Source organism: Dreissena polymorpha, chromosome 6 (genome assembly GCF_020536995.1).
Source record: "Dreissena polymorpha isolate Duluth1 chromosome 6, UMN_Dpol_1.0, whole genome shotgun sequence".
Taxonomy (NCBI): domain Eukaryota; kingdom Metazoa; phylum Mollusca; class Bivalvia; order Myida; family Dreissenidae; genus Dreissena; species Dreissena polymorpha.
The window spans coordinates 59,102,221-59,130,094 of NC_068360.1; the positions used below are offsets into that span (position 1 = coordinate 59,102,221).

General features: G+C 34.0%; 2 protein-coding genes across 3 annotated transcripts in view; one reads left to right on the plus strand and one right to left on the minus strand.

Moving 5' to 3' along the window:
* Positions 1–16,961, minus strand: part of LOC127833382 (dopamine receptor 3-like) — a 42,872-nt gene extending 25,911 nt beyond the window's left edge. Inside the window, exons 1-2 of one of the 2 annotated variants that reach the window (XM_052358605.1) lie at positions 16,673–16,961; positions 7,187–8,008 (exon numbers count right to left, since the gene is read on the minus strand). In XM_052358605.1, coding sequence (XP_052214565.1) covers positions 7,187–7,487 — 301 coding nt within the window. In that variant the 5' untranslated portion in view covers positions 7,488–8,008; positions 16,673–16,961. The remainder of the gene's footprint in view (positions 1–7,186; positions 8,009–16,672) is intronic. The other variant, XM_052358606.1, reaches the window with a different exon arrangement.
* The window catches only part of LOC127833381 (26S proteasome non-ATPase regulatory subunit 1-like), a 272,314-nt gene that overhangs the window by 89,597 nt on the left and 154,843 nt on the right, over positions 1–27,874 (plus strand). The window lies entirely within an intron of this gene.

Genomic DNA, 27,874 nt, shown 5'->3' on the forward strand with positions numbered 1-27,874 from the left:
ACCAAGTATATTCACTGTTAAAACAGCTGAAACATGAACAAATTGTTGTTGAACTTCGTGAATTATGGATTATCCTCATGAGGAACATTCAATGCAATTATTTCACAGAAATAAAACTTGTAATGTTGGGAGACACCCCTCATTTAAAGTAATTGTGGTTTGTGTTATGTCTGATCAGTTTATTACAGAATCATGGCCTGAATTGACAATTTGATGCCAACTCTCATGAGAGCAGTAAAACATGTATGCAAGGTGTCATGTTAAATCATTACCAGTGTTTTCTATGTATTATACTAGACTCTATGACACCTGCTTCTTCTTAATCCAGTGCAGTTTATTTTGTCATTAGGTTTTGTCACGGGTCTTTCTACTTGAGACCAGTTTATCTATTAATGAATATTTTGTTTTTAATTTATTATAATAAAAAAATCATAAAATGAAAGCATTTAATCTTGTTTATCATTTCTCAAATATATTATATAAATTATCGTAAAAGTGCAGCTTAAAAAGAAATTATTTTTTCAACAAAGCATAACAAAGTTCCTATTAAATTAAGTGGCTTATGTGACTCTGGCGTCATAATGCTCTTAAGAAGTCATGAAGTGTAATTAATTGCACTGAATCATTATAGACCAGACACAAACACAAAACTCTGATGATTCTGTACTTTCCATGATGGCCCACCCCTGGCAGTATTGAGATAAGCATTATTATTTATACATGTAATTATCAGTTTTGGGATCAAGTGAGTAATTTATACAAGTCAAGAGGTGGCCCTCTCCTACAGGTTAAGCAAGTCTGCTTCTATTTTTGGTTAATCGTCAACCTCATTTTGTCAAAAAGTTACCTATTCACCAAACAGGAAAACTAAAAAATTGTTGCCAAAAAAGAAAAAAACAAACAATACTAAATAATTATAGAAAGTGGTATAATGGTCTTACTTAAATATAAGAAAAGCAGATAAATGTCACCTGACACATATTTTAAAGTAAAAACTAGTTAACTCTTTCAGTGCGGGAACCGAATTTTGAAGGCCTTTGCAAACAGTTTGGATCCAGATGAGACGCCACAGAACGTGGATCCAAACTGTTTGCTATTCTGATACTATTTTTTGATTTTTTTTTCGAAGAAATGCTAATTTTAGAAATTCAGCAGACGATATTTTAGCAGACGATAAATTTCCCAGCATGCAAAGGGTTAATAGAAATTGATATGAGCCAGTCTCTGAAAAGACTGGGCTTTCTAATTGCATCTGCGGTAAGTATTGTCCCAGATTAGCCTTCAACGTCCACACAGGCTAATCAGGGACAACACTTTCTGCCAAGACTTGATTTTCTTTCAGAAGAGTCGTTATTTGACCAAAAATATTGCATAAAAGCAGAAAAAGTCGTCCCTGGTAAGCCTGTGCAGACTGACTGTTCAGGCTTTTCTTGCACTACACTTTATGCCATGTTTTAAGCTCAGTTGTCCCTGAGCTACTAGCTAGTATTTGTGATTGCAGAGGCACTTTCTGAGATAAATAAATATTTATGAATTTGCACATGCAGTTTTTTCAGAGACAATCCACCCTATTTCCACCTAATCCCCTGAGCTTGTTTAAACAAGCACTTTTAGAAGGGTTCTGCTTGGCAATACAATAGTCTGCTTTAAATGTTTGATACTTAAGTCCTCATTTTGACTGCTTCTGAAAATGTTCCTTTTGCAAATAAAGGAGGGGCATGCATTCAGACATCCTATGAAATATTTTAACAAAAAGTACAGTGGATGTCTGCATTTTAACTGCTTTCTGAAATGTTTAATGAACAAATCATGGGGAAACTTACATTTTTAACCGCTTCTGAAATGTTTGCTGAACAAAATTATTAATTGGTAAATATGGGTGTACCAGTTGTACATTAACCAAAGGGAAGATTTAACAGCATTTTAACAGCATCTCTATAGATGTTTGATACAGATCATAATCATGAGGAAGCTCATAAGATAAGGTAGCACTTTGTTGCTGACTGGTTTCTTCATCAATCCTCCAAGTATGGAATCTGAGTTATGAAAAGCTTGATTTTTATTCCAATTTATTTCTCACCTCTTTATCTGATAAAATGGTCTGATGTCTTTGTGAGCTTATCTCTTGACTTTTTTATGAACTCTCAAAGTTCCAACCTGTGAGATTCAGCAATTGAAGCCTGCATTTGCACTGTTATATCTGTTTGAAATGTTCCAAGGTCTGACTATTTCTTCTTAAAATCTTATTCCTAATTAAATATTTTCTGTTCCAGCAACATGTTTTGCTGTTGTAATTAGTGGTTGGAAAAACTGGCCATGTTTTTTTGTTTAGATGTTTTGCATTTTGCTATTTTGATCCAACTTGATTGTTCATTTATGACCATTCCTTGAAGCCATGCAGTCAGTACTAATGAGGCTCACTAAATTAAAGGGGCCTTTTCACAGATTTTGGCATTTTTTAACTTATTCATTAAATGCTTTATATCGATTAATGTGAACATTGGATCGTAAAAGCTCCAGTAAAAAATCAAGAATAAAATCAAAAAAAGGAAAAGAACTTTGCCCGGACCAGGTTTCGAACCAGTGACCCCTGGAGTCCTGCCAGAGTCCTGAAGTAAAAACGCTTTAGCCTACTGAGCTATTCCGCCGAGTACACATGCTGAACGTATTTTATACCTTATATAAGCAATCTTCGTAGTTTCACAAAATTTAACGACAAAAACAGAACTCTCCACATTATTCAATCGTTTCGCGTTGCAACGCTTTATAATTTTTAGGTTTTAAAATCGTCAAAAGATGCATATAATGGCTCTATTAGACCATGGTTAATGTTCAGTATTACTGTTTCCTCACAAATATCATAACTAAAACAAAAATTTGCGAATCTGAATCAACTTTTTTCAATTTTGTCAATTTACCAAAGCGTGAAAAGATCCCTTTAAATAAAAGATAACAATTGTATTGTTTTCCACCATTGTTTGGTATAATTAAAGTACCATAAATCCACGAATATTATACGCCCTCGTGCATAATACGCACTCCTGAGTTTGGTCAAAATTTATCGGTAAAAATTGAACATCCGTGTAAAATACGCACTAAAAAAATCAGTGTCCGAAATCGGCCATTTCCGAAAAGATGTGTCAATATATTTTTGTGTTGTGAAAATAGCAAATCAATTGGTGTTGTCAACTATCTGTTTCACAGTAATACCCCGGTATATTGATCGGGATGTGTTATAGTGCTGTTGTTATGACAGTTGCATAATAAATATCTCTTTCTATTGTTTCTTTTTGTTTTCACATTTAATTCAATTTGACAATATTCGGGACGATAATAATTATAATAATAATAAAGTTATAAGAATACAAAATGGTTACTTCCGTTTTTATAGTTGTCTAGATGAATTACTTTTCCGAAGTGTTACAAACTCGATACTTAAATATAACTTAAAATACAATTAAACCGCTCGTGTTTTTCATGATCTCTTTCATTAAAATATACGCTGCTGTCATTAAGGCTAGTTTGGGAGTAAAAAACAAATTGATTAATTATCACCCTTCAATTTAATTCGGCAATCGGCAGACAGGTGTAATAGACTCTATTAGCATCATAAAACTAATTATTTAATTACCACTCTTTACTTCAGATATGATATTGAATGTGGAAATAAAAAAATATAGTACAAAAAGTCCCGCTTTGTGGACTTTAACCCATTTATGCCTAGCGTCTAGAAAAAAGGCCTTGGCAAACAGCGAAGACCCAGATGAGACGCTGCATGATGCGGCGTCTCATCATGGTCTGCGCTGTTTGCTTAAAGGATTTTCTGTAAGAAATATTCTAAATATAGAAATAAATATACCATACATCCCTAATTTTGGAAAAAAAAGATCCAATTTCGAAGGATGGGAGAGTCCGCTAGGCATAAATGGGTTAACACAGACTGGAGTGTTACCCTGGTTAATTATCAGCAAGATGAGACAATTACCTGGCTCATTGGATATGTCAGACTGCCTGGTCCCATTATTTTCATGGATAATTCATATAATTAATGATTCCAACATTCTTTCTGTTCTTGTTCTATAAGTGCCAGTGTTTATTTTTTCTGTCATTGGAATTATAAGCACTTAACAATCATGATCACTTATGCCTAAAGTGCATACCCGTGTTAATTGATTTTTCAGAAATAATCTTTGGTATTGAAGGTCTCATTTGAACAGAAATCCTTAATTTTACATTTTCTTATAAACAATCGTTTACCCATTAAAGAGACCTTTATAGTGTTATTTAACCATTAAAAAGTAAATAAAATATTTTACCAGGTCGGTGTATATGCAAATGTTCAAATTACTGAAAACTATTAAAGCAACTTGCTAAAAGTTTGTTTGTTTTTGTTGAAAAATGTTACTAAATGAATTTAATTACGCAATTTCAATATTTGTAACATTTCTAAGAAATTATGGAAACAACGTTAAAAATATAATGAATAAGTGTGTCTGACATTGGGCTTGAGACTGCATGGGACTGGTAGAAGCAAAAGCTTTTGGCTACCATTATACCAGACAGGCGTTTGCATTGGAAATTTAAACACTTTTTTTAACACTATGTGTGTTATAATTTTTTTTGGTTAATCATTGATGAAAAGAGAAAAGGTTTTGTTATTTTCTGACTTTTGATTGATGGTTATCAATAACTATTTGAAACATTTTTCTTAGTAAGGCGTTTGCTTGTTTTAATGTTTCGTATAATGTCTTTTTATGCCCCCTTTCGAAGAAAAGGGGGCATATAGTGATCGGACTGTCCATCTGTCCGTCTGTCTGTCCGTCTGTCTGTCTGTCCGTCTTTCCGTCACACTTTGCATTTAGGTTTCGAAAAATGCTCATAACTTCTATGTCCCTTGAGATATAACCTTCATATTTGGTATGCATGTGTATATGGACAAGGCCTTTCCATGAACATAAAAATTTTTACCCCTGTGACCTTGACCTTGAACTAAGGGTCCGCGTTTAGGTTTCAAAATCTGCGTTTAGGTTTTGAAAAATGCTCATAACTTCTATGTCCCTTGAGATGTTACCTTCATATTTGGTATGCATGTGTATACGGACAAGGCCTTTCCATACGCACACAAATTTTGACCCCTGTGACCTTGGCCTAGAACTTACGGTCCGTGTTTAGGTTTCGAAATCTGCGTTTAGGTTTCGAAAAAAGCTCATAACTTCTATCAAGCGTTTATAGGAGGCATAAGTCATCCTATGGTGACAGCTCTTGTTTAATCTAAGTTTTAGATTTTTTGTATTTAGCCTATTGTGAAGAAGTCCCTTTAAGTCTTAGTTACACACTTTCTAAAAGCTTGGATGACCTAAAATGTTACATATTTCTGGAAATTATTAACTGAAAGTTAAATTCTTTGTACTGACTGGATTTTGACTAGACACATTTGATTGGCATAGACAGTAGGTCTGTAATGAAAAAAAATGTTTGTGGTAGAACTTCCAGCAAAAAGTAATAAATGAGCTTAGTGGGCAATATTAAACACCGTATTTTCTCTGCCTCCAAGCTTAGCACATTGTAATTTGTAGTGACTTACTTTAAATTAAACCTTGAGCTCAAATACCTGGGATTTTGTGTAAAGTGCAAGATTGATGCTTTTGTACTCTAGAATAAATCATCTTAAATCTAGTGTCAACAGTGTTTTTTTTTTGTTTTCAAATTCAGGTCCAGAGGGGAACCATTCCTAATGGAAAAAAGTATATATTTTTCCCAAACGGGACCTAAAAATTTCCAATTGAAGGTTTCTAAAGTAAATAAATTTGGTATTTAAGTGTCAACATTTAATTCATCTCAAGTAAACTCTATAAGTTGGACCTTAGTAACTATAATATTGAAATCACTTTTATCCTCAATTGTTGAGTAGTTTGTTAGCAAAAATCAACTACACTAACTTCTCAACTTTAGTCAAAACAGCTTGATTTTTCCGGGCACCTAGGCCAACAATTTCCAAAATATTGGGAAAAAACATTGATCCAAATTATGCAAAATAACAGTATCATACAAATAAAAGGTGTTGGTCTTTAGTAATGTTTACTCAATTTACAAAGGATGTTATTGTAGGAATCACGTTTTATACAGAAAACGCAGTTATACAAACAATCATCACAGTGATAAAATAAATAACTATATGTGCTAATGATGCCATTATACAAAATGCTGACTTGATGATAAGATAGCAACTCTGTCAATGGAATCTGTCATTGGCTGTTTTTCAAAGCAAATGTGTGGAATTGAGATACGCTATGCTACCAACTAGAGGATGACATTTTTTTTATTTTACAAGCTAATAACATAATAAATGTTATTGAATGTTATGGTATGCTGTTGTGTTTACTGAGACATCAACCTAACAACAAGTCATCACTGAGTCTATGCTATAGAAGGGTCACCTCTGTCCACAACACAATGCAGCGTATCTTGTATTCCTATCTATATCAAAAAGACCAAAGACCATAGTAAAAGGGATTGCTATGTTATGTCACTGATTAATTGATTCAAGGAGCAACTTTAATTGCACCATGTGCCCACAATATCTTTCTGAAACAATCCTTATAAACAGTCTTGATGATGACATGACTTTACAGCTACTTTTTTGCCAAAAACACATGCTGACACATGTACTCTTTGCTGACTCATTTTGCTATAAAGGTACAAAAATAGCAGATTCTGCGAAATGTGGCTGATTGAATATGCATAAAGTGTCGTCCTAGATTAGCCTGTTCAGTTTGCACAGGCTAATCAGGGAGAACTTGTCTGGACACACTGAATTTTTTTTTTAGGAAAGACTTCCTTAAACGCAAAATTACATATACATGTAAGCAAAAAGTGTGATTCTGAGTTTCAGAAAGTGTAATTCTTGATCAACCTGTGCAAACTGCTCAGGCAATTATCCAGTACTTTATGCACATGCATAAAGCCGGGCAGTCAATGTCCTAGAACACAGCTCAACTTATTGGGTCGTGTTCTGAGAAAACTGGGCATTATGCATGTGTGTAACGACACTTACCGCTTTAATTACATTTTTCGTTTAAATGAAGTCTCTAAGCAAAAATCAAATTAAGGCAGAAATTGTTGCCCTGCATTAAACCCAGTTGTCCCAGAATGCAGCTCAACTAATTCCTTACACAAGTGTACCCACCATATATCTCTACAACCATGCCGAAGGGCATGACGATGATTGAGACCAGGAAGTCGGCAATGGCCAGGGACATCAGGAAGTAGTTGGTCATATTCTGGAGGCGTCGGTCGCAGCACACGGCCAGGCACACCAGTAGGTTGCCCAGCGCAGTGCAGAATATTACAACCAGCAGTCCCAGCAGCGCCCATTTCATCTCTGGGGAGGGGGGTGGGTCTTCCCTAGGGCAAGTTCCATTGTCACACAACCAGGTCAAGTTAAACCCAGACTCATTGAGCGATTGATTTTGACCTGGAGATCGCATGATTGGTGGTTGTTGATTGCGCTTTCGTTTGATTTTTTTTTCTTTCAAAAAATTATTGTTATCGCATTGTAGCTTGAGAGAAACATTTCACATGTTTTGTGTGAGTGATGATTTGATATTCCGAGTAAATTTTCTGAACAAATTATCACATTGTAATTCAATAAACATATGTTGAAAATTTCTGAGTGTACAGTACAAAATTCTAATAATTTTACATTATGAAATATATAGTTAGGTTTTATTATTACACTCATTCAACATTTATTTGATCATTATTCCAAGTTTAATTGGCACACCTTTTAAATATATTACACAGTGATTATGAGATTTTACACACACAAATTCATACTATATTACCTCCTTTATATTTAAAAGCTCAGTTATTTAAAACTTCTTGAAATTATTGCCTATTATTCTAAACCTCTTGTATTGTCCATCTATCAGTTTAGTTAGTTGCATGCTTATAATCTGAGGTATTGCTTGGTCGAATTTTCAAGTCCATCATATGGCACAATATTCCTCTGAAATAAAGGAAACATGAATTATGTTTTATTCACTATTAAACATGAACGCAATGTCATTAAACAAAATGTCATAGACAAAATTCCATTAAACAAACCAAGCAATTCTGGTTATAAGCTTTGCTAGCCTGCACCTACTCTGTGTCTGGGACCAAATCTTGAAAAGGCATAAACTTGGCCACTGTTTTAAAAGGGTGAAAGTTGTGTGGTTACCTGTTTGATTAACCCTTTACCACTTAGATACGTTTTTTGACACATTGGTAGTCCCCCAGAAAGTTAAATGTAATTAAAGACCTTTCTTACTAAATTAAGTGTTAAAAGGCTTCATTTCCAACCCTTAGATACTGATGAGCAGCAAACAGCATAAAACCTGAACAGACTGCAAGTTACTCTCGGGCTATTCTGGTTTTATGCTGTTTGCACATAGCCATTTTCACTTTGCTTCTGATAGGGAAAAGGTTAACTCTTGGTCACTTAAAAGGTGAAGTGTGGTCACTCCTGCTGGTCAAATTATTCAGAGAGCACTTGCACACATGTTTAGATGTCATTGGTTTCATTCTCAGACTGGCCACTAAATGTTCCCGCTAATTGACACATGACATTCAGTGTAATCATTTTGTGTCTGTTACATTTTAATCAAGACATCAAAAGTTTAAGCCTTGTTTTGGAAAAACGGGGCTTTATGCATTTGCCAACTTTTGTGTCCCAGATTAGACCGTGAAGTCCACACAGGCTTGTAAGGGACAACACTTTCTGCTATTGAGGAATTTTTGGTTAAAACAAGTGTTTCCACTTCATGAAACACCAGTCTATGTGAAGAGTATTGTCCCTGTTTAGCCTGTGCAGACTGCACAGGCTCATCTTGTATGACACTTTGCACACATGCATTTTGCCCAGTTCTCCCTAAACAAGGCTCATATTGTTTTTATAAGTAAACCGATCTATAATTTCATCATTTAAATTCACAGATTCACTACAAAACTGGATGTTTAATCCGATATTTGTTTGATCCTCTTAAAGTGTTTCCATATATGCAAGAACACAGTTTAAAAATACAGTTCGAATTATAAAAGATACATCACTGTTAAGGTCATCGCAAAGTTCTTGTTGTACTAAAATTATAGACAGAATATTACACACATACATTCTAAACACAAACATACATTGCAAAGACACATAACAAAGTGTTGTATTGATGTTAGAATAAGTTTTAATCTCTGTAACTGTATCTCTGAGTCTCTAATCCTGATAGTAGCACACCTCCTATGGTCTCCATTTCCTGAACACATATATCTGTATATATATATCTCATATTGTCTGTCTGTATCAAGGGTAAGTACAGTAACATCTGTCTGTATGTGGGGAAAGTGCAGCGACAGTATTGTTTTATTAGAAGTTTTTGCATTGGTTGAACCTGGAGTTATGACATTCAATATCGGAAGAATAATGATGCTATTAATTGTCTCCGAAAAACACTTCCTCCTGCACCTCATCCATTGTACTGATCCTATAAATTTGTCTTACCAAGAAAGATTGATATTTATAAAAAAAAATGATTTTCCCAGCAAACTCAGTTTAAAACTCATTAAATTGTATTCCCCTTTTGACTAACATTGTTATTTGTATGTTAGGAAAAAAAAAGAGACATATGATGGGATGATGGGCGTGCATGCTATTTAGCGAATAAATTCTTGAAAAAGTGTAAAACACAATTAAAATGCACGTAAGCATACTAATCTTATAGTAAAATTAATAGTATATTTCAAAAGGGGATAAACTTTTGTGTATTAATTTTGGAAATATGCAGAAAAGAAATAAACTTTTTTCTGTAATAAGTTTTTTGTCCCTGCATGATAGTGAAGTAAATGTGCACTGATTGCAGAACAACTGCGTCGATACTGCTGCAGTTTATTCACAGTTAATAATCTTTTTTTGAGAGCGAAATTGATCTGGTTCCATCATGAAGAATGACGTCTGCCCATTGTAACTCAATTCTTTTTCAATAGGATTATTATGAAAATCAACCTCGGGTAATTTCAGACTTCAAAACAGTATTTCCAAAAAATAATGTATAGTTTTTACTGCCATACTTTGGTTTGGAGATCATCATTTTATATCATGTATGAAATTAGATTTTTGTGTGAAAATACCTTATGAAATTCTCATTGTCTGTTGGAGTGAAAATGCTTCTGGGAGCTACACGTGGGTGTTGTTTTTTGTCTTAATGGTGGATTATTATTTCTTAATTGCATTTCAGTATGAATACTTACCGGTGTCTTTAATTAATATCCCATATTACTTGAACATCTGTCAAGGAGATTTCTTATGGAAAAAAATACCATAAAAATCAAATTCAAGTCTGAGAATGATAAATACTTTGTACACTTTCATGACAAGAAGGAATTACTGTTATAATACATACTTGTGTTTTTTTTCGAACAATTTTCAGAGAATAAAAATCTGATTCATTTGAGTCTGAGAATGAAAAATACTTTTTTACCCAAATAGTTTCATCTACTAACACACAGGACAGTTGACCTAAGAAATGCAACTTTGCTTCTCAGTCAATATGACCTGCGTCATGTGAAAATGGATCTTACACCATACGCAGCCAACATCGCTCCAGACGAGCTTGCACAGTGGAGCATTCAGGTCATGAGCTGTGCTGTGCTAAAGTGGACAGGCTAGTTCCTGAGCAGATTGGGCCAATGTGCAGACTGATCTGGAGCTAGTCTGTCCCCATATGGCATTAGATTTGGCTCATATGTCAATATTTATTATTCATGGCCGAATCCTCTGTAATAAAGTTCCATTATTATATGACAGTGTGTTCAATATCTTTGTTAGCAATCACTAATTCATTTCGAACTTAGATCGTGTTTTGAAGGATGTTCTGGAAGTTTTTTCCTTATTATCAGCTCATCTGACAGAATGTTTTCTAAACATCTCCTGCTAAATAGAGAACAAATAGTTCTGTTGTTTTCATTCTATTATTTGTACTGACTGAAGGTAAACCACCCATTAGATATGCAAGGAATTATTTGTTTTTGTTATACCTCCTATTTAGATATTCAATGCATTATTTGTTTTTGTTTAGACTGATTGTTGATGTCCTATAGTTTGAATTAGATATTCAATTCATTAATTGTTTTTGTTCTGACTGGTAGTATATGGCCTATTTGTTTTTGTTATACCTCCTATTTAGATACGCAAGGAATTATTTGTTTTTGTTATACCTCCTATTTAGATATTCAATGCATTATTTGTTTTTGTTAAGACTGATTGTTGATGTCCTATAGTTTTATTTGGATATTCAATTCATTAAATTTTTTGTTCTGACTGGTAGTATATGGCCTGGTAGATATACAATGTATTATTTGTTCTTGCATTATAATAGCCTATTAGATATGCACAATCATGTTCTCTGTATTTCAAGTTCTGTCATAGTATTGCTTGGCATGAAACTATGATATGGCTATATGCTTAGTTTAAATTGACAGCACTGTTCACTTAAATTGCAAAAAGATTGTTCATTCTTAAGGTACTTGCTACTTACTGTTGGTTGGTTGGTATTAGTTTGTCGGTTAGTCTGTCCACATAAAATGTTATAAGTTTGTGAAGTAAACTGCATTTCTTTAGCGATTAAATTGAAGCATGAAATATGTAAACACCATGAAGTGTTACTTAAAGATGCGCATGACACAATTTTAAGCACAGTGTCATCATCCTTACGTCCCTGGAACCAAGTCAATTAGTATCCATAAATGTTATAAGTTTATGTAGCTTTTACATATCTCAAGCTTTTGCAGTAAAAATTGTAGTATGTCATCGCCATGAAATGTAGATGTGCAAGACAAAATTTCAATGTGCAAGTGTAATGTACAGAAGTCTACACATTCCCAAGTTATTTGCACTTGAATTGTGCAATTGTTATGGCAGAGACATGAATTGTTCTAAGTTAGTTAAGCGGACTTCTTCCACATGTCTTTAGCAATTTAATTGAAACTTGAAATATGTCACCATGATGTGTAAATGTGCAATACACATTTTGCATGCGCTTTGAAGCACACATTTCTGAGTTATGTGCCCTTGAACAATTCCAATTTTATGGTAGCAGCAATACATTTTTTATTTTAGAAAACTACTTCAATATTTATCAAGCAATTGAAGCGGAACTTAGAATATGTCATCAACATAAAGCACAGATGTGGAAGACACAATGTTCAAGCGCATGGCTGCTATTCCCGAGACAAACAGGGGTATTGTTAACCTTTTCCCACTCAGAAGCAAAGGGAAATCGGCTATGTAAAAACAGCATAAAACTAGAACAGCTTGCAAGTAACTCGCAGTCTATTCAGGTTTTGTGCTGTTTGCTACTCATCAGTATCTTAGGTTTGGAAATAAAGCCTTTTAAAGTTGAATTAAGTAAGAAAGGTCTTATATTAAACTTGCTGAGGGTCTACAAATGCGTCAAAATATGTATCTTAGTCAGTGGTAAAGGGTTAACAAACTCTAGTTGTATTTGCTTATAAGGGTGGAAATAATGGTCTTGCTTTTGTCTTGTCCTTTAGAGAATTTGTCTAGTGATGTATACTGTACATTACCATGTGAAATGCAACTATGTTAAGCGGCCATTCAAGTTGTTTATGCACAAATCAAGGAAAAAAAATTAATTAAGGAATTGTCAAACCAGACCATTAATTTGCTGGCATGTTACTACCGCACAATCTGTTGATCACATGACTGAAACATTTATCTCTGTCACTGATAACAGTTATTTTGTATTCAAGTATCAAGTGTTTTTATTTTTGGGTTTCATGGAATTGTAATTGTGACAAATGTTTACAATGCCGCTTTTTAAATTATTGATGTTTTTGGTTGCAGTGATGATATCATGCTAGTACAACACTGTTGAACGTGCAATATTTATCAACACAATGTCATTGTGAAAACATATTTACATATCCTTGTCACGTTATGGATCTTAAATTACTCAACAATTGCTATCAATTACATAAATATTACAATTTAAATTGCATTACAACCAGCTGCTACCTCATTCACATCATTCTGCTGTTACCTGCTAATCGGTATGTCAACAGAAACCTTTTCAGCGTGCAATATAAATGGGTGCAGTATTCTAGAAATAAACAACATGACTGTATTGTTTATAAAAAAAAATATGATTCTTAAAGGAATTTTTGGACAATTGGCATTGAGAATAGCTCTGTATCAATGTAAAACACGCATCAACTTTTTGATTCTTGGAATTTGTGGGTAAAAAACTGCACGTCATTCTTGGTAAAGTACTATAACAAGAATAAATTACGTAGAATCATTTTAACTTGTTATACCTATACAACTTATGAACCTTTCTACCTATTATATTTTATCCTATTTCCAGATGAAAATTGATAGTATAACAACGATGGTATAAACATGAGCTTTACACTATCGCTATTTTTAGATCAGATTTGGGTTTTTCCAAAAATTGGAGAATCTGTTTTTGTCAACTATGGACAAACTAAATCGTAAAAAATGCCATATTTGACAGTTATTAATGGAAAATTGTGAGGAAATAATAGGATAAATAGATTATTACATGAGTTTTGGATAAAAATCAAGTTTATCATGCTCTGCACAAACCATGTTGGCGCTTGGCAAGCCTCGCGCTACATCGGTTCTAAATCTCGCATGATAAACTTGATTTTTATCCAAAACTCACATAATAATTCTCAATTTATCGTTTTCAAGTTATATTTATAGCCTGAGTTGTTTCTTACTATGTTGCACATGATTTTTCATTATTCTTGATTTTTATTAGAAAATTTTACATTTACACAGTTACATTAAATGTGGTCATCAGATAAACATTTGATTGATCTTTTTGATGATATAAAGCTATAGATAAACGTAATATTTTAGGAGCTGTTTTTGTTTTCTCACTAAAATTTGTTCAGGACTACCTGACGTTCTGTTTTATTTCCTGTTTGTAAGCTTTCATTTCCTTCACAATTAATTCCCTATCTCTTTTAATGCATTTAATTTATCTGCTCTAATTGTGTATCTTATTGATGAGACTGCTGTAGCTCAGTATATGTTAGACTATCTGCATCATTTTGTAACAAATCTTTCTTGTTCCTCATGAAATAAAGTTTAATTGTATTTTCATTATTGTATTATATAATTAGTTTGATTTTTATTTTGATACTGAGGAGCTTGAACGATTACTTTTGTGGGAAAATTAATTCTAAGTACAGGTTTCCGCCCTCTCATTGAACACCTTACAGAGACAAATTAGAGACACCTTTAACATTTGGTAAAACATTTCCATGGCAACAAATCTGTTAATGACAATCCTGGGGTTAATCAGTCTTATTGGGAAACTGCTTAACTTTTCTCTGATTTTCTTCATTATTTTTTTTTTCATTTTCTTTGATAACGAAACCTTAAATAGAAGGAAAACAAGTTTTGAAGGAACTAGTTGGTTTTGTTTGAGGCTTTTGAGAAACTCCGGTCCAAATGCAAGGATTCAGCAATTGATTGTGAGGGCTGGTTGTCCAGTTATGACAATTTTGTCAGACAAGGAACAAATGGGCCCAACAATATCTGTTTATTAACCAATTAGTGTCTTGGAGCCAGGATATGGTCAATAACTTTGAAAGTGACAAAACTTAAGGAAGCCTACAATATTGCAAGCTTGAATGTAGACCAGGCCTGAATTGGCTTTGAGTCAAGTCAAGGTCATTGTTACTAAATATAGAAAAACTGTAGTAACCCTAGTGAACCACCTATTAAATCTTGCTTATTGTTACAAACAGAGAATATTAATTGATGTAGTATAAAATTGTCGTATTGCAATTTAAAACTGAACATATATTTGTTGAAGCATATTGTAATAAACTGTTTAATAATTGTCTTAAAATGACTTTTGTAGAGTAACATTCTGGAATCAAATTAAATGGCGACAACAAAGATCTAGTGGGCCTACAAACTATGACTGTTTTAGAATCAGATTGTATAACACAGACACATTAGACACATTGTAATGATGTCATGTGGAATAAAGGCCCATGTGTTTTGAATCATTGACCTTCAGAAATGATAGGAACAGGCATTGCTTTCTAGTTATGTGATAGTAAATTTGTTATAAATTGCTGCTTATGCCAGAACATTATAAACTTTTCTGCCTAATACGAGAACATTACTTTTATTTGCGTGTGTGTTTTTATGTAAAAGAGGCTGCATTATGTAAGAACACAAGTGTGTCACAGGCTTGGATTTGTACTGTGGGGAGAAAACCTGAGTACCCAGAGGAAGCGGCACATATCCGGTATGATGACCATCAACCAAACTCACTTGTTACATGTTGAGAGAATTCGTACCTAAAATGCAGCACATGAATTTACAAACGTTAATATATTGTCGTAGGTAAGGAGCAGCAATGTTTTGGCTCAAATGGTTGAAACAGAAGACAAATAGTCAGAATTTAACCCTTTCCCAATCGGAAGCAAAGTGAAAATGGCAATGTGCAAACAGCATAAAACCAGAACAACCTTGGAGTTATGAATTGCAGTCTGTTCAGGTTTCATGCTGTTTGCTGCTCATCAGTATCTTAGGGTTGGAAATGAAGCCTTTAAAACTTGAGTTTGGCAAGAAAAGTCTTATAAATAAATTTAACTTTCTAAGGGACTAAAAATGTGTTAAAATATGTTTCTACGTGGTAAAGGGTTAAGGGTCAAAATGAGGCATATTAAAATAGCACTTGTCTTGTGCACTGTCACATATTTCACTTATTTCACTTATATATTTTTTTGATGCCCATCAGCTCCCATTGTGTTGTTAATATCTGAACATTAATATTTTAGTCATTCAGATTACTTAAACTGGTAATTGTTTTGCACAGAAAGACTCAAAATGGCAGTATGCAAAATAAAAATAAATGTTTCAAGAGTATTGCTATTATGTCAGAGTATACTACCAATAACCTTACCCTTCCCACTCAGAGGCAAAGTGAAAATTCCTTTGTACAAACAGCACAAAACCAGAACAGCCTGCGAGTAACTCACAGTCTTTTCAGGTTGTATGCTGTTTGCTGCTCATCAGTATCTAAGGGTTGGAAATGAAGCCTTTAAAACTTGAATCTAGGAAGATAGGTCTTCAATGAAATATTAACTTTCTAAGAGACTGCTAACACTTCAAAAGTTAAAATACGTATCTTAGTTGGAAAGGTTTTAAAGTGTATTCTGTATTTCAAAACAAAAACCTCTTCAAATTCTTGTGCAGCTGTAGACAATAATATTTTGTTATTGTTTACTGTTCAAAATAGATGTAATCTCAGTCAGCTGCAAGCTTGAAAAGGTCATGCTATTACAATCATACATGATGCTAATATTGACATAAAATGCATGGCATTTAGATATTGTAAAATTTAATATTCTTTATTTTTGTTTATATACTTTAAATCTATACTCTTCAAACTATTTTATAATAATTTATTTTTAAATACAATATTATTAAGTTATCTTCTTTTTTTCTTTATCTCTTAACAATTTCATTTTTAATAGTGTTCATTATAATTTTAAATCTTAAATACAGTACGGTTAAAAATAATCAAAATACAAAATATAGTTTCCGAGGTATTCAAAGTTCCAAATTACTTACACATGTCACAAACTATCCCTTAGAAGCACTCTGAGAAAATCAAAGACATTCAATGTGTTTCATGCCATTAATTTTATTGTTAATCAATCAGACATTCAAACTATTACTGTCTAGTTAAAAATCACATCCATAAAGTGTCTCCAAGTAAACCCATCAAGACACCATATCCAATCAAACGCTCACTCACATTTGTTCATAGGTGTCTAGTATAGCACTCTCAACAGATTCCAATACAAGATATATAGGCAAGCATCAACTGTACAAGAGTGCAGCAAGTGTACTCCTGGTGATAGAGATCATTGCAGTTTGCATGTTTATACAACCAAATCTCTTGCTTATCAGTTATGTTGCAATTTGACACATGTAAGTTTTAGATTTGTTATTATTTGTAGCATCAAGTGTTTTTGCAATGTTGTAGGGTTGTCCATTGTGCCTGTAGTTATAAGACAGGGAATCCCTTTGCTTACATTTGACTTTTGGCAGTTTCTTTCATATTGAATGAACTGGAATGGACCAATGAATGAACTGGAATGAACCAATGAATGAACTGGAATGGACCAATGAATGAACTGGAATGGACCAATTATAAATAAGCCTCACTCTGGGGAAACAGGGCTTAATGCATGGGCATAAAGTGAAGCCCCAGAAATTAAATGGTCCACAAAGGTTAATGATGACGATGATTACAGCTTGTATTGTAACTTTTGTTTAAAGGAAGTCTCTTCTCAGCGAAAAATTCAGTTAAGATGGAAAGAGTCGTCCTTGATTAGCCCCATGGACTGCAGGGGCTAATATGCAGGGATCATATTTTCCCGCAACATTAATCAGTCTGGATTTAAATGGGGAAAAAATATCAGAAAACTTACATCCAAAATCATGAAAAATGAGGTTATAATATATACCTTAGGCATTATCAATTATATATATTCCCTTAGGCATTATTTTTTTTAAACGGAACATAGAAAAAATTCTCAATTGATTTTATCATTTGCTGTTTCATTGTTGTTTCATGTGCTGTTTTCATCCGAATTTTGTTTTCATCGTTGTCAACTATTATTAATCTGTGTAAGTCGTTATCGATAATTTAAATCATTGTCGACTCAATAATAGCTGACAAACATGCACGGAACTAAACAAATGTCGGTGCGGAGGTTGGCTTCTGACAAAAACAAAACCAAATAATCGTTTTTTTACTTTTATCTCAGATATAATGTAACCCTGTTTATTACAATTCACACGATGACAGAGATAATCGATTGATATGTACATCACAGGCCTTAAGTCTCTTAAATTGTTTTGCGATTTTTACAGTTTGCAAAATTTTCATCCACTCTCATTAATTTGGGACATGTCTTTAATCCGCTGTTCACAAGTTTTTGATTCTTGGTCTGTTTGGAATTTTTATTCGGTCTTTCATGACCCCAATTGGTCTAGGACCGACAAAACTGAAAGAAATATCATCCCTGCTTATATGGGACCACACTTTACACACATGCATCAAATTTAGTTTTCCCGTTTCACTTGTGACTCGCAATCTCATAGTGTATGCTCTGTAGATGATTAAACTAGTCTGGAGACAAATCCATAATGTCTTCTTCTGGCTTATTAGCTTTTTCCCAAATAAATTGTACCTTGCATTTTTTTCCAAACAAATTTCAACCAGGTGTGAATGTGAAATTTCTGGTAATTTGATTTGGTTAACCCTTTCCAACTCTGAGGCAAAGTAAAAATGGCTATGTACAAACAGCATATAACCAGAAAATGAATGAATTGAAAAGGGTTGGAAATGAAGTCTTTAAACTTGAATTTAGAAAAGAAAGGTCTTTGATTATATATAACTGTCTTAGAGATTACACATGTGTCAAAATACGTTTCTAAGAGGTAAAGGGTTAAAGCTGGGTTCCCACTGCCGATCCGCTCCACTCGATCATCCCGATCACCGAAATTTCCAAACCTGACCAAGCTTGACTAGAAAGGATATACACGACTTCTTCTCGACCTCTTGTCGATAAAACACGACCCCAACACGACTCATTCACGACGTCCATTCAACCATCTATCCGATTACCGCTCGATAATCTCGACCTATACGAGAGCCCTTAACAATCTCAGTTCTACCAAGTAGACCTCAGCTCGATCGCAACCAGATCTTCACACAACCAGATCGTGATGGTCGTACTACAGTCGTACAAAGCGATCTAAAATAACTCGGTTAGAGGTCGATGAGCGGATCGGGTATAGAGCTCGTGTATGGTCGAATAGCAATCGGGAAGTGATCGTGTACGGTCTAGTAGCCTTCGGGTAGCAGTCTAGTAAATCTTTACATTAAATCGAATAAAGGTCGAGTGGATCGTGTTGTGATCTAAAATAACTAGGGAAAAGGTTGAGCCGATCGGGTGCAGATTGTGTAAAAGATGTCAATCCGATCGCCACACGATTGCTTCACGATCAACTCGATCTTCTACTCGACTAATACACAACCACTTCCCGAGCCATTTCTTACTTGAACGCTACTCGATATTTTTTGACATGTCAAAAAATATCGGGTAGGAAGTCCGACCAATGCCGACCTACCCGACAGCCCCCGACCCCTCATGCCGACTGAACCAGACCAGTACCCGACTGCTTGGTCGGGCTTGATCGAGTTGATCTGATCGGCAGTGGGAATCAAGCTTAAGGTGGGTAGTCGGATGGCATCAAACATTCAGTTGTCAATCATTAAAGTTTGAATGGACCAATCTTGATAAGACTTTGAATATTACATTCTTGCCTAGAGATAGCTTGGGATCAAATTTGGTGCACATCAGGTTAAGGTCAATGTCACTTACAAAATAATAATACATCCTCAAAAATTTTTGTGAAGGTATATTAAATGCAGACCTAGCTTGCATTTTGGGGCATACTTTTCATTGGGTTGCATAATTATTCAAATGAATTTAACATCTAAAAACTTTAAAAACCTGGTTTTGTGGCATTTACTTGTTTCTTAGAGATGTAAATTATATTACAATGGCGCAACTTGTGCACCTAGGTACCCTCTTTTTGATCAACAGGATGTGCTTAATAATAATAAGTATGTTCCTTAGATTGATTGACAGATTCTGCACATTAATTAAATTGCAATTATCAATTCATTACAGGTGCATTCATTGAACCAGACCACTAAGCATCTTGCCGTTTCTTCAGTACATTCTCTGTATACGAATATTATTGTCTTTGACATACATTGTTCTATCTTCTATGTTTTTAGGACAAGTATTTGTAACAAAACGCAGTTGGATATTTTTATGCCCCCCTTCGAAGAAGAGGGGGTATATTGCTTTGCTCTGTCGTTCAGTCGGTCCACCAGGTGGTTTCCGGATGATAACTCAAGAACGCTTGGGCCTAGGATCATGAAACTTCATAGGAACATTGATCATGACTCGCAGATGACCCCTATTGATTTTGAGGTTACTAGGTCAAAGGTCAAGGTCACGGTGACCCGAAATAGTAAAATGTTTTCCGGATGATAACTCACGAACGCATATGCCTAGAATCATGGCACTTGATAGGTAGATTGATAATGACTGGCAGATGACCCCTATTGATTTTCAGGTCACTTGGTCAAAGGTCAAGGTCACGGTGACCCGAAATAGTAAAATGGTTTCCTGATGATGACTCAAGAACGCTTATGCCTAGGATCATGAAACTTCATAGGTACATTGATCATGTCTCGCAGATGACCCTTATTGATTTTGAGGTCACTAGGTCAAAGGTCAAGGTCATGGTGACCCGAAATAGTAAAATGGTTTCCGGATGATAACTCAAGAACGCTTATGCCTAGGATCATGAAACTTCATTGGTACATTGATCATGACTCGCAGATTACCCCTATTGATTTTGAGGTCAGTAGGTCAAAGGTCAAGGTCACGGTGACCCGAAATAGTAACATGGTTTCCGGATGATAACTGAAGAACGCTTATGCCTAGGATCATGAAACTTGATAGGTAGATTGATCAGGACTCGCAGATGACCCCTATTGATTTTCAGGTCACTAGGTCAAAGGTCAAGGTCACAGTGACAAAAAACATATTCACACAATGGCTGTCACTACAACGTAGAGCCCATATGGGGGGCATGCATGTTTTACAAACAGCCCTTGTTACATTTTGGGGTTTAAAATTTGATTTTTGTATTTAATTATTTTCCTGTTTTCTTACAGGTTTATGATTGAATATCTTGAGATTAATTTTGAAGGATACCTGTAGATTTCAATTGGTATATTAACCTGTCTCATGATAGTCTGAGTGATTTGCCTGGATCTACATTTGTTATTTCACAATTATCTTGAAATAATTGCTGAACCACACCTTGGTCTCACTAAGAGCAAATCACTTATGATAGTGATTAGATTTTTTTCAAGTGTTCCATATTAAAGATATGTTTGTGTCAAATGTTATCAGAATAAAAATGTGATGATTAATGAATAATTTAGTCAAATAAAAACGCTTGAATTTATAAAATAAAATTGTGTTTTGGAACCTTTTACAACATGATAGAGAATTATCAGCTAGTGTTGAATACAAATAAATGTATACTCTGCTAGTGTTGAATACAGATAAGTGTATACTTGGCTAGTAATGAATACAAATAAATGAGTAGTTGGCCAGTGTTGAATACAAATAGGTGTATACTTAGCTAGTGTTGAATACAAATAGATGTATACATGGCTAGTGTTTAATACAAATAAATGTATACTTGGCTAGTGTTGAATACAAATACTGGTTTACTTGGCTAGTAGTGAAAACAAAGAGGTGTATCCTGGGCTAGTGTTGAATACAAATAAGGGTTTATTTTGGCTAGTGTTATATACAAATATGTGTATACTTGGCTAGTGTTGAATACAAAAAGGTCTATACTCGGCTAGTGTTGAATAAAAATAAGGGTTTACTTAGCTAGTGTTGAATACAAATAGGCGTTTACTTGGCTAGTATTAAATACAAATAAGTTGATACTTGGCTAGTTTTGAATAAAAATAGGTGTATACTTGGCAAGTGTTGAACACAAATAGGTGTATACTTGGCTAGTATAAAATACTAATAAGTTTATTCTTGGCAAGTGTTGATTATAAATATGGGTTTACTTGGTTATTGTTGAATACAAAAATAAGTGTATACTTGGCTTTTGTTGAATACAAATACGGGTTTACTTGGTTAGTGTTGAATACAAATAAGTGTCTTATACTTGGCTATTGTTGAATACAAACAGGTGTATACTTGGCTATTGTTGAATACAAATAAGTGTGTTCATGGCGAGTGTTGATTACAAATAGTATACTTGGCCAGTGTTGAATACAAATAAGTGTATACTTGGTTAATGTTGAATACAAATATGTGTTGACTTGGCTAGTGTTGAATACAAATAAGTGTATACTTGGCTAGTGTTTAATACAAACAGGTGTATGCTAGGCTAGTGTGAAATACAAATAAGGGTTTACTTGGCTAGTGTTGAAGGAAAATAGGTGTATACTTTGCTAGTGTTGAATACAAATAAGGGTTTACTTGGCTAGTGTTGAATACAAATAGGTTTATATTTGGCTAGTGTTCAAAACAAATAAGGGTTTACTTGGTTAGTGTTGAATACAAACAGGTTTATGCATGGCTAATGTTATATACAAATAAGTGTATTCATGGCGAGTGTTAATTTCAAATAGGTGTATACTTGGCTTGTGTTGAATACATATAATGGTTTACTTGGTTACTGTTGAATACTAACAGGTTTATGCTTGGCTAGTGTTGAATACAAAATGAGTGTATTCATAGCAAGTATTGATTACAAATAGGTGAATGCTTGACTAGTGTTGAACACAAATAATTGTATACTTGGCTAGTGTTGAATACAAATAGGTGTATACTTGGCTAGTGTTGAAAACAAATATTGGTTTACATGGCTAGTTTTGAATACAAACAGGTGTTTACTTGGCTAGTGATGAATGCAAATAAGGGTTTACTTGGTAAGTGTTGAATACAAATACATGTTTACTTGGCTAGTGTTAAATACAAATAAGTGTTCACTTGTTTAGTGTTGAATACAATTAAGTGTATACTTGGCTAGTGTTGAATACACATATTGGTTTACTTTGCTAGGGTTTAAATACAAATAGGTGTATACTTGGCTAGTGTTCAATACAAATAAGGGTTCACTTGGTTAGTGTTTAATACAAACAGGTTTATGCTTGGCTAGTGTTGAATACAAATAGGTGTATACTTGGCTAGTGTTGTATACAAACAGGTGTATACTAGGCTAGTGTTAACCCTTTGCATGCTGGGTAATTTGTCGTCTGCTAAAATGTCGTCTGCTGAATTTCTAAAATTAGCATTTTCTTTGATTTTTTTTCAAAGAGTACTATCAGAATAGCAAACAGTTTGGATCCAGATGAGACGCCACGTTCTGTGGCGTCTCATCTGGATCCAAACTGTTTGCAAAGGCCTTTAAAATTCAGCTCCAGCGCTTTAAGGGTTAAATACAAATAAAGGTTTACATGGTTAGTGTTGAATACAAATAAATGTATACTTGGCTATTGTTGAATGCAAATGAATGCATACTTGACTAATATTGAATACAAATAAGGGTTTGCTTGCTAAAAAAGTTGTGAATACAAATAAATGCATGCTTTGCTTGTTTTTAATATAAATAGGTGTATACTTTGCTAGTGTTGAATACAAATAAATGTACTTGGCTATAAGTATTGAATACAAATAAATATATACTTGGCTAGTGTTGAATACAAATAGATGTATACTTGGCATAAGTGTTCAACACAAAAAGGTGTATACTTGGCTAGTGTTGATTGCAAACAGATGTATACTTGGCTAGTGTTGAAAACAATTAGATGTTTACTTGGCTAGTGATTAAGCATAGATCTTTTTTTAAAGACATGTGTCCTATTTTATCAGCATTTTTCATCCAAAGTTCTAGACTTAGCTGCTTAAAATGGAATCACAACAAGAAACTCATTCTACCTGATTACAGAACTCTTTGATATTTTTATGTAAAAATTAAATCCAGTGCAAATGACATGTGTCCGACTTTTGCTTATTTGAAATTGGCTCACATTATCTAAAAAATTATTATAAAAGTCAAATTAGTTTTCTTTATGTACAATGTAATATAAATCCATGTTTCATGCCAATCTCAGTGTTTGTTTTACAAGGTACAAACCGACATGTCTGGGTGCCCGAAATTTACTTCCTCCTGCAAACTCTGCACATCACCTCTGCACTATTTCAAGAAAGTACATTTAATGCTCAGTGAAAACTAATTAAGCGTTATGGAAAAAACATGTAAAGCAATTTTTACAAAAAATTGTTTAAGAGTTTTTAGATATAAATCACTTAAATACAAAAAACATGAATGTTAAAAAACAGTGAAAAATCAAACATAATGCTGGAGGATTTATGATTATGTTTAAAAAATGTTATTTTGGATAGTGGTATGTTATAAATCTCCAAAATGTATTCTTCTGAAGCAAAAAAATCTTTGCCATTCTTACCTTAATTGTATGACATGAACTAGTCCTGCTTAACCCTACACATACAGTTAATTGTACCAAAGACACAAGGAGAGTTGGTACTGAGATAAAATTAATTAGCAGACAATCAATTCAATCAATGTGGCTTTGAGGCTAATTTGCTAAAATACTTTAATTTCCAGTAGATGATTGATGATTTAGCCCAAATAAGAGGGGGAATGAAAAATATGGCCTTTCAAAGAAACTGATACCATACACCTATCCTGAATATTTTTATTTATTCCCTCCTGTGGTGCAAAATGGTACCATGTGACATTGAAATTAGAAGGCTGATGGTATCTTTTTGCACCAATTTAGGTAGTGACATTATGCCTTTACCACAGTACTGATTTAATCTTGGAAACAACTAATGAATTTAGTTTTGTGGTAAAGGTATGTGTCACGCTAAATGTGCCTTGCTGAATTGTACTGCATGACCTGTGATCATAAAGGTATTTTAAAAACATCTATGACCTAGAGTCAAAGTTTAATATTGAAAACCCATAACTTGGGGTCTTTGTTATTGCTGAATACCCATAATCTTAAATAATAAAAATTGTCAAAGAACAACATGACCTTGAATTGTAGTATAAACAGGGTGTAGGATCAACAGAGTTCACAGTGGTTTACACACACGCTGGGCAGAACAAACACTGAAGAACTTTATTTTTGCAAATATCTCAATTAATTGAGATACATTTACAAACAATTTAAGTGAATAAAAGACACTTTATCTTGCAGTGTGTGCAGAAAACTTTTAAAGAGAAATCCTTTTATACGTCTGATATCGGGTCCAAAATTTCACGTTGCGGCAGCACAACAGTGTACATAGAATTTTTGGCCAAGAACATGAGCTTATACAATAAAGTAATTCTGATGTATTTCACATTGCCATAAGCAGCATACAAAATTGTCTTTTATAAATGCACTAGTTAAAATTGTTAAGGAGCATCGTTTTAAAAAGTTATTTGAAACAAAGCACCACTTATCGATGTGTTTACATCCATTAAAGTTTAATTGTGAACCCCACCAAGTCACATGATCATTCTCCCTGATAATGCAGTAAAATTTTCAGAACACATGACATTGCATTGTAGTATTATGATTGTGTAATGTCCAAAAATCACAGGGACTGGTTACCGCAAAATAGTTTAGTTGTGATAACTGCAAGAGGGTGAAAATCTTTGGAAGCAAATTTAAGGGTGCAGGGGATATATTTTTGACCAAATTTCGAGTTCCGAAAGGCCGCAAACAGTCAAATCCATTTTATCAAAACAGAAAGTGACACAAGAAAGCTTTTTTGTGTCAGTGTCATAACATAGGCAATATACATTGAAAATACAACCAAAGACAAGGCTGGCTTCTTCACTTGTGAAACTATGGCCCTTGATCTTTCCCCCCACCCACCTCATTTTTAGTGATAAATTGAGAAATTTTACCCATTTCATGGCATGCACAGAACATTCAAACAGAATGCAATCCTAGTTTTGGCTACATCACTCATTAATTTCATCCCTGTGCTTTTTTTATTTACGTAGAAAAGTGTCTCCCATACGTTTAGATTTTTCACAATTTACCTTCAAAGTTTTGTTCTGTTTCTGCAGCGTGAAATATTGACTTCCGCCAAAAAGGAAAACCAGTCCTTGTTGAAGATTCAAAATTTTCTTACTAGGGAGCTGTTGCTAGTTTTAATGTTTTTTTCCAAAATTTTGAAACATTCTTTCTACAACCTAACACAAGAAATACATCTTATAAATACCTAATTGATTTTTAAAGACCATAGGTTACCGGTAACCCTAAAGATATTTAATTTTCATGGACCCCCCTTTCACTGATATATCCCCTGCCACCAAAAATCACTGGACAGTAAATCCTGCGATGTTGCATTTCACCACAGGGCCACTGGCCTTTCACATTTTTGGCTAGCAATTTCTGAAGGCCAGCAAATCCTTTCGCCATGTTTTCTTTAACTTTAAAGTTGGAAACCTGGTTTAGTGGCATTGTCATGTTTCCTTTTTTGTGTTTTGGTAGGTAAGATGTTAATTTGTTAACAGTATCTTCAACATTGTCAATGTGTTGTAAATATATTTAAGACAGTTCTTTAAAAGCACTTTCTATGACTAAAAGTACTAAACATTTTTTCAATAAAACTTGGGAGCAAATATTTGTAGATAACGTCCCAATTTTGTCTAATGAGACAAATTTAGAGCTGCTGACCAAAACTGTATATTTGATTGTGGTGACAATCCTTACTATTAACATTGTCTGACATTGCGATGCCTTTCAATCATTTTGTTGATTGTGTCACTTGCGTCAGGGAAGGAAACGTCATTGCCTTCTAGACATGCTTTGTATGTGTTTGCTAAGTTAATTATATAGGAATCCAATAGCGTAACAGGCCAAATGATGCTTCTTCTTGATTTGAGATATTTTCGTATTTTTATTTCTGATTTCTGATGTTTTGTTGCCAAAAATATATATTTTATATATAGAGTAAATATGTTGCAATAAAAATAAACTCAATTTGTTTGCGTAGGAAATACAATTCATATGCATAAATTTCATACTTGATTGAGTTAATTGGTTACTTTTGGTTTATATAATTGTTTGTCTTCAGTTTACACTAATAAATTAAGTTTTGAATTTTTAGAGAGCACTTCATCACTTATTGAATGTAAATATAAAGATCATTACTTTAAACCAAAGGCTGTCATATTCATTTTGGACTTTAGATTTATAATGCATGATATATTTTAGTATAAAACAGTCATCTTAAAATGACATAATTTCTATTTTCAGGTAAGTCATATGCATGATGCAGTACATTTAATGGTGACATCTGAAATGCAGTGAAACACAGTCAGCAAATCATAGATCTTTACTTGGGGGACAGATATTACAGTATGGGATAAGTGCTGTAGTTGAATACCTGTGTGATATGCAGTGAAACGCAGTCAACAATCATAGTTAAGAACTTGGGGGACAGATTTTACTGCAGTATCAGGCAAGTACTGTAGTTGAATACCTAGGAAACATTAAGCGCTGTAGTCATAATGAGGGAGAAATGCTTCTTGATCTCCAGTAGTCACTCATTTAATTTTAACGCTTTCTTCTCAGAAGCAAAGTGAAAATGGCAATGTGCAAACAGCATATAACCAGTACAGGCTGCAAGTAATTCGCAGTCCATTCAGGTTTTATGCTGTTTTCTGCTCTGCAGTACCTAAGGGTTTGAAAAAGAGCCTTTTAAATTTGAATTAAGTAAGAAAGATTAAGTAAGAAATATTTAATTAAATTTAAATTTCTTACAGAACTTCAAATGCATCTCAATATGTATCTTAGTGGTAAAGGTTTGGAAATTGAGAATGGCCCATTCAATTCACAAAAATAATACTCTGGTACTACCCCTGAAAAACATTCATGAACTGTTCATTAACATTTTGTGACCAACAAATGATCATGTGTTTTTTTAGCTCACCTGAGCACAATGTGCTCATGGTGAGCTTTTGCATACATGCCATAATTTTTTAGGTCCAAAGCGGGACATTCCATAAAAATTGTCGGGACATTTGACCAAAAAGCGGGACACCTAAAACGATCTATCATTCCACCTTTACTGTAGTCAGTATAGTATAGTACTAACAAATACTCTTGAT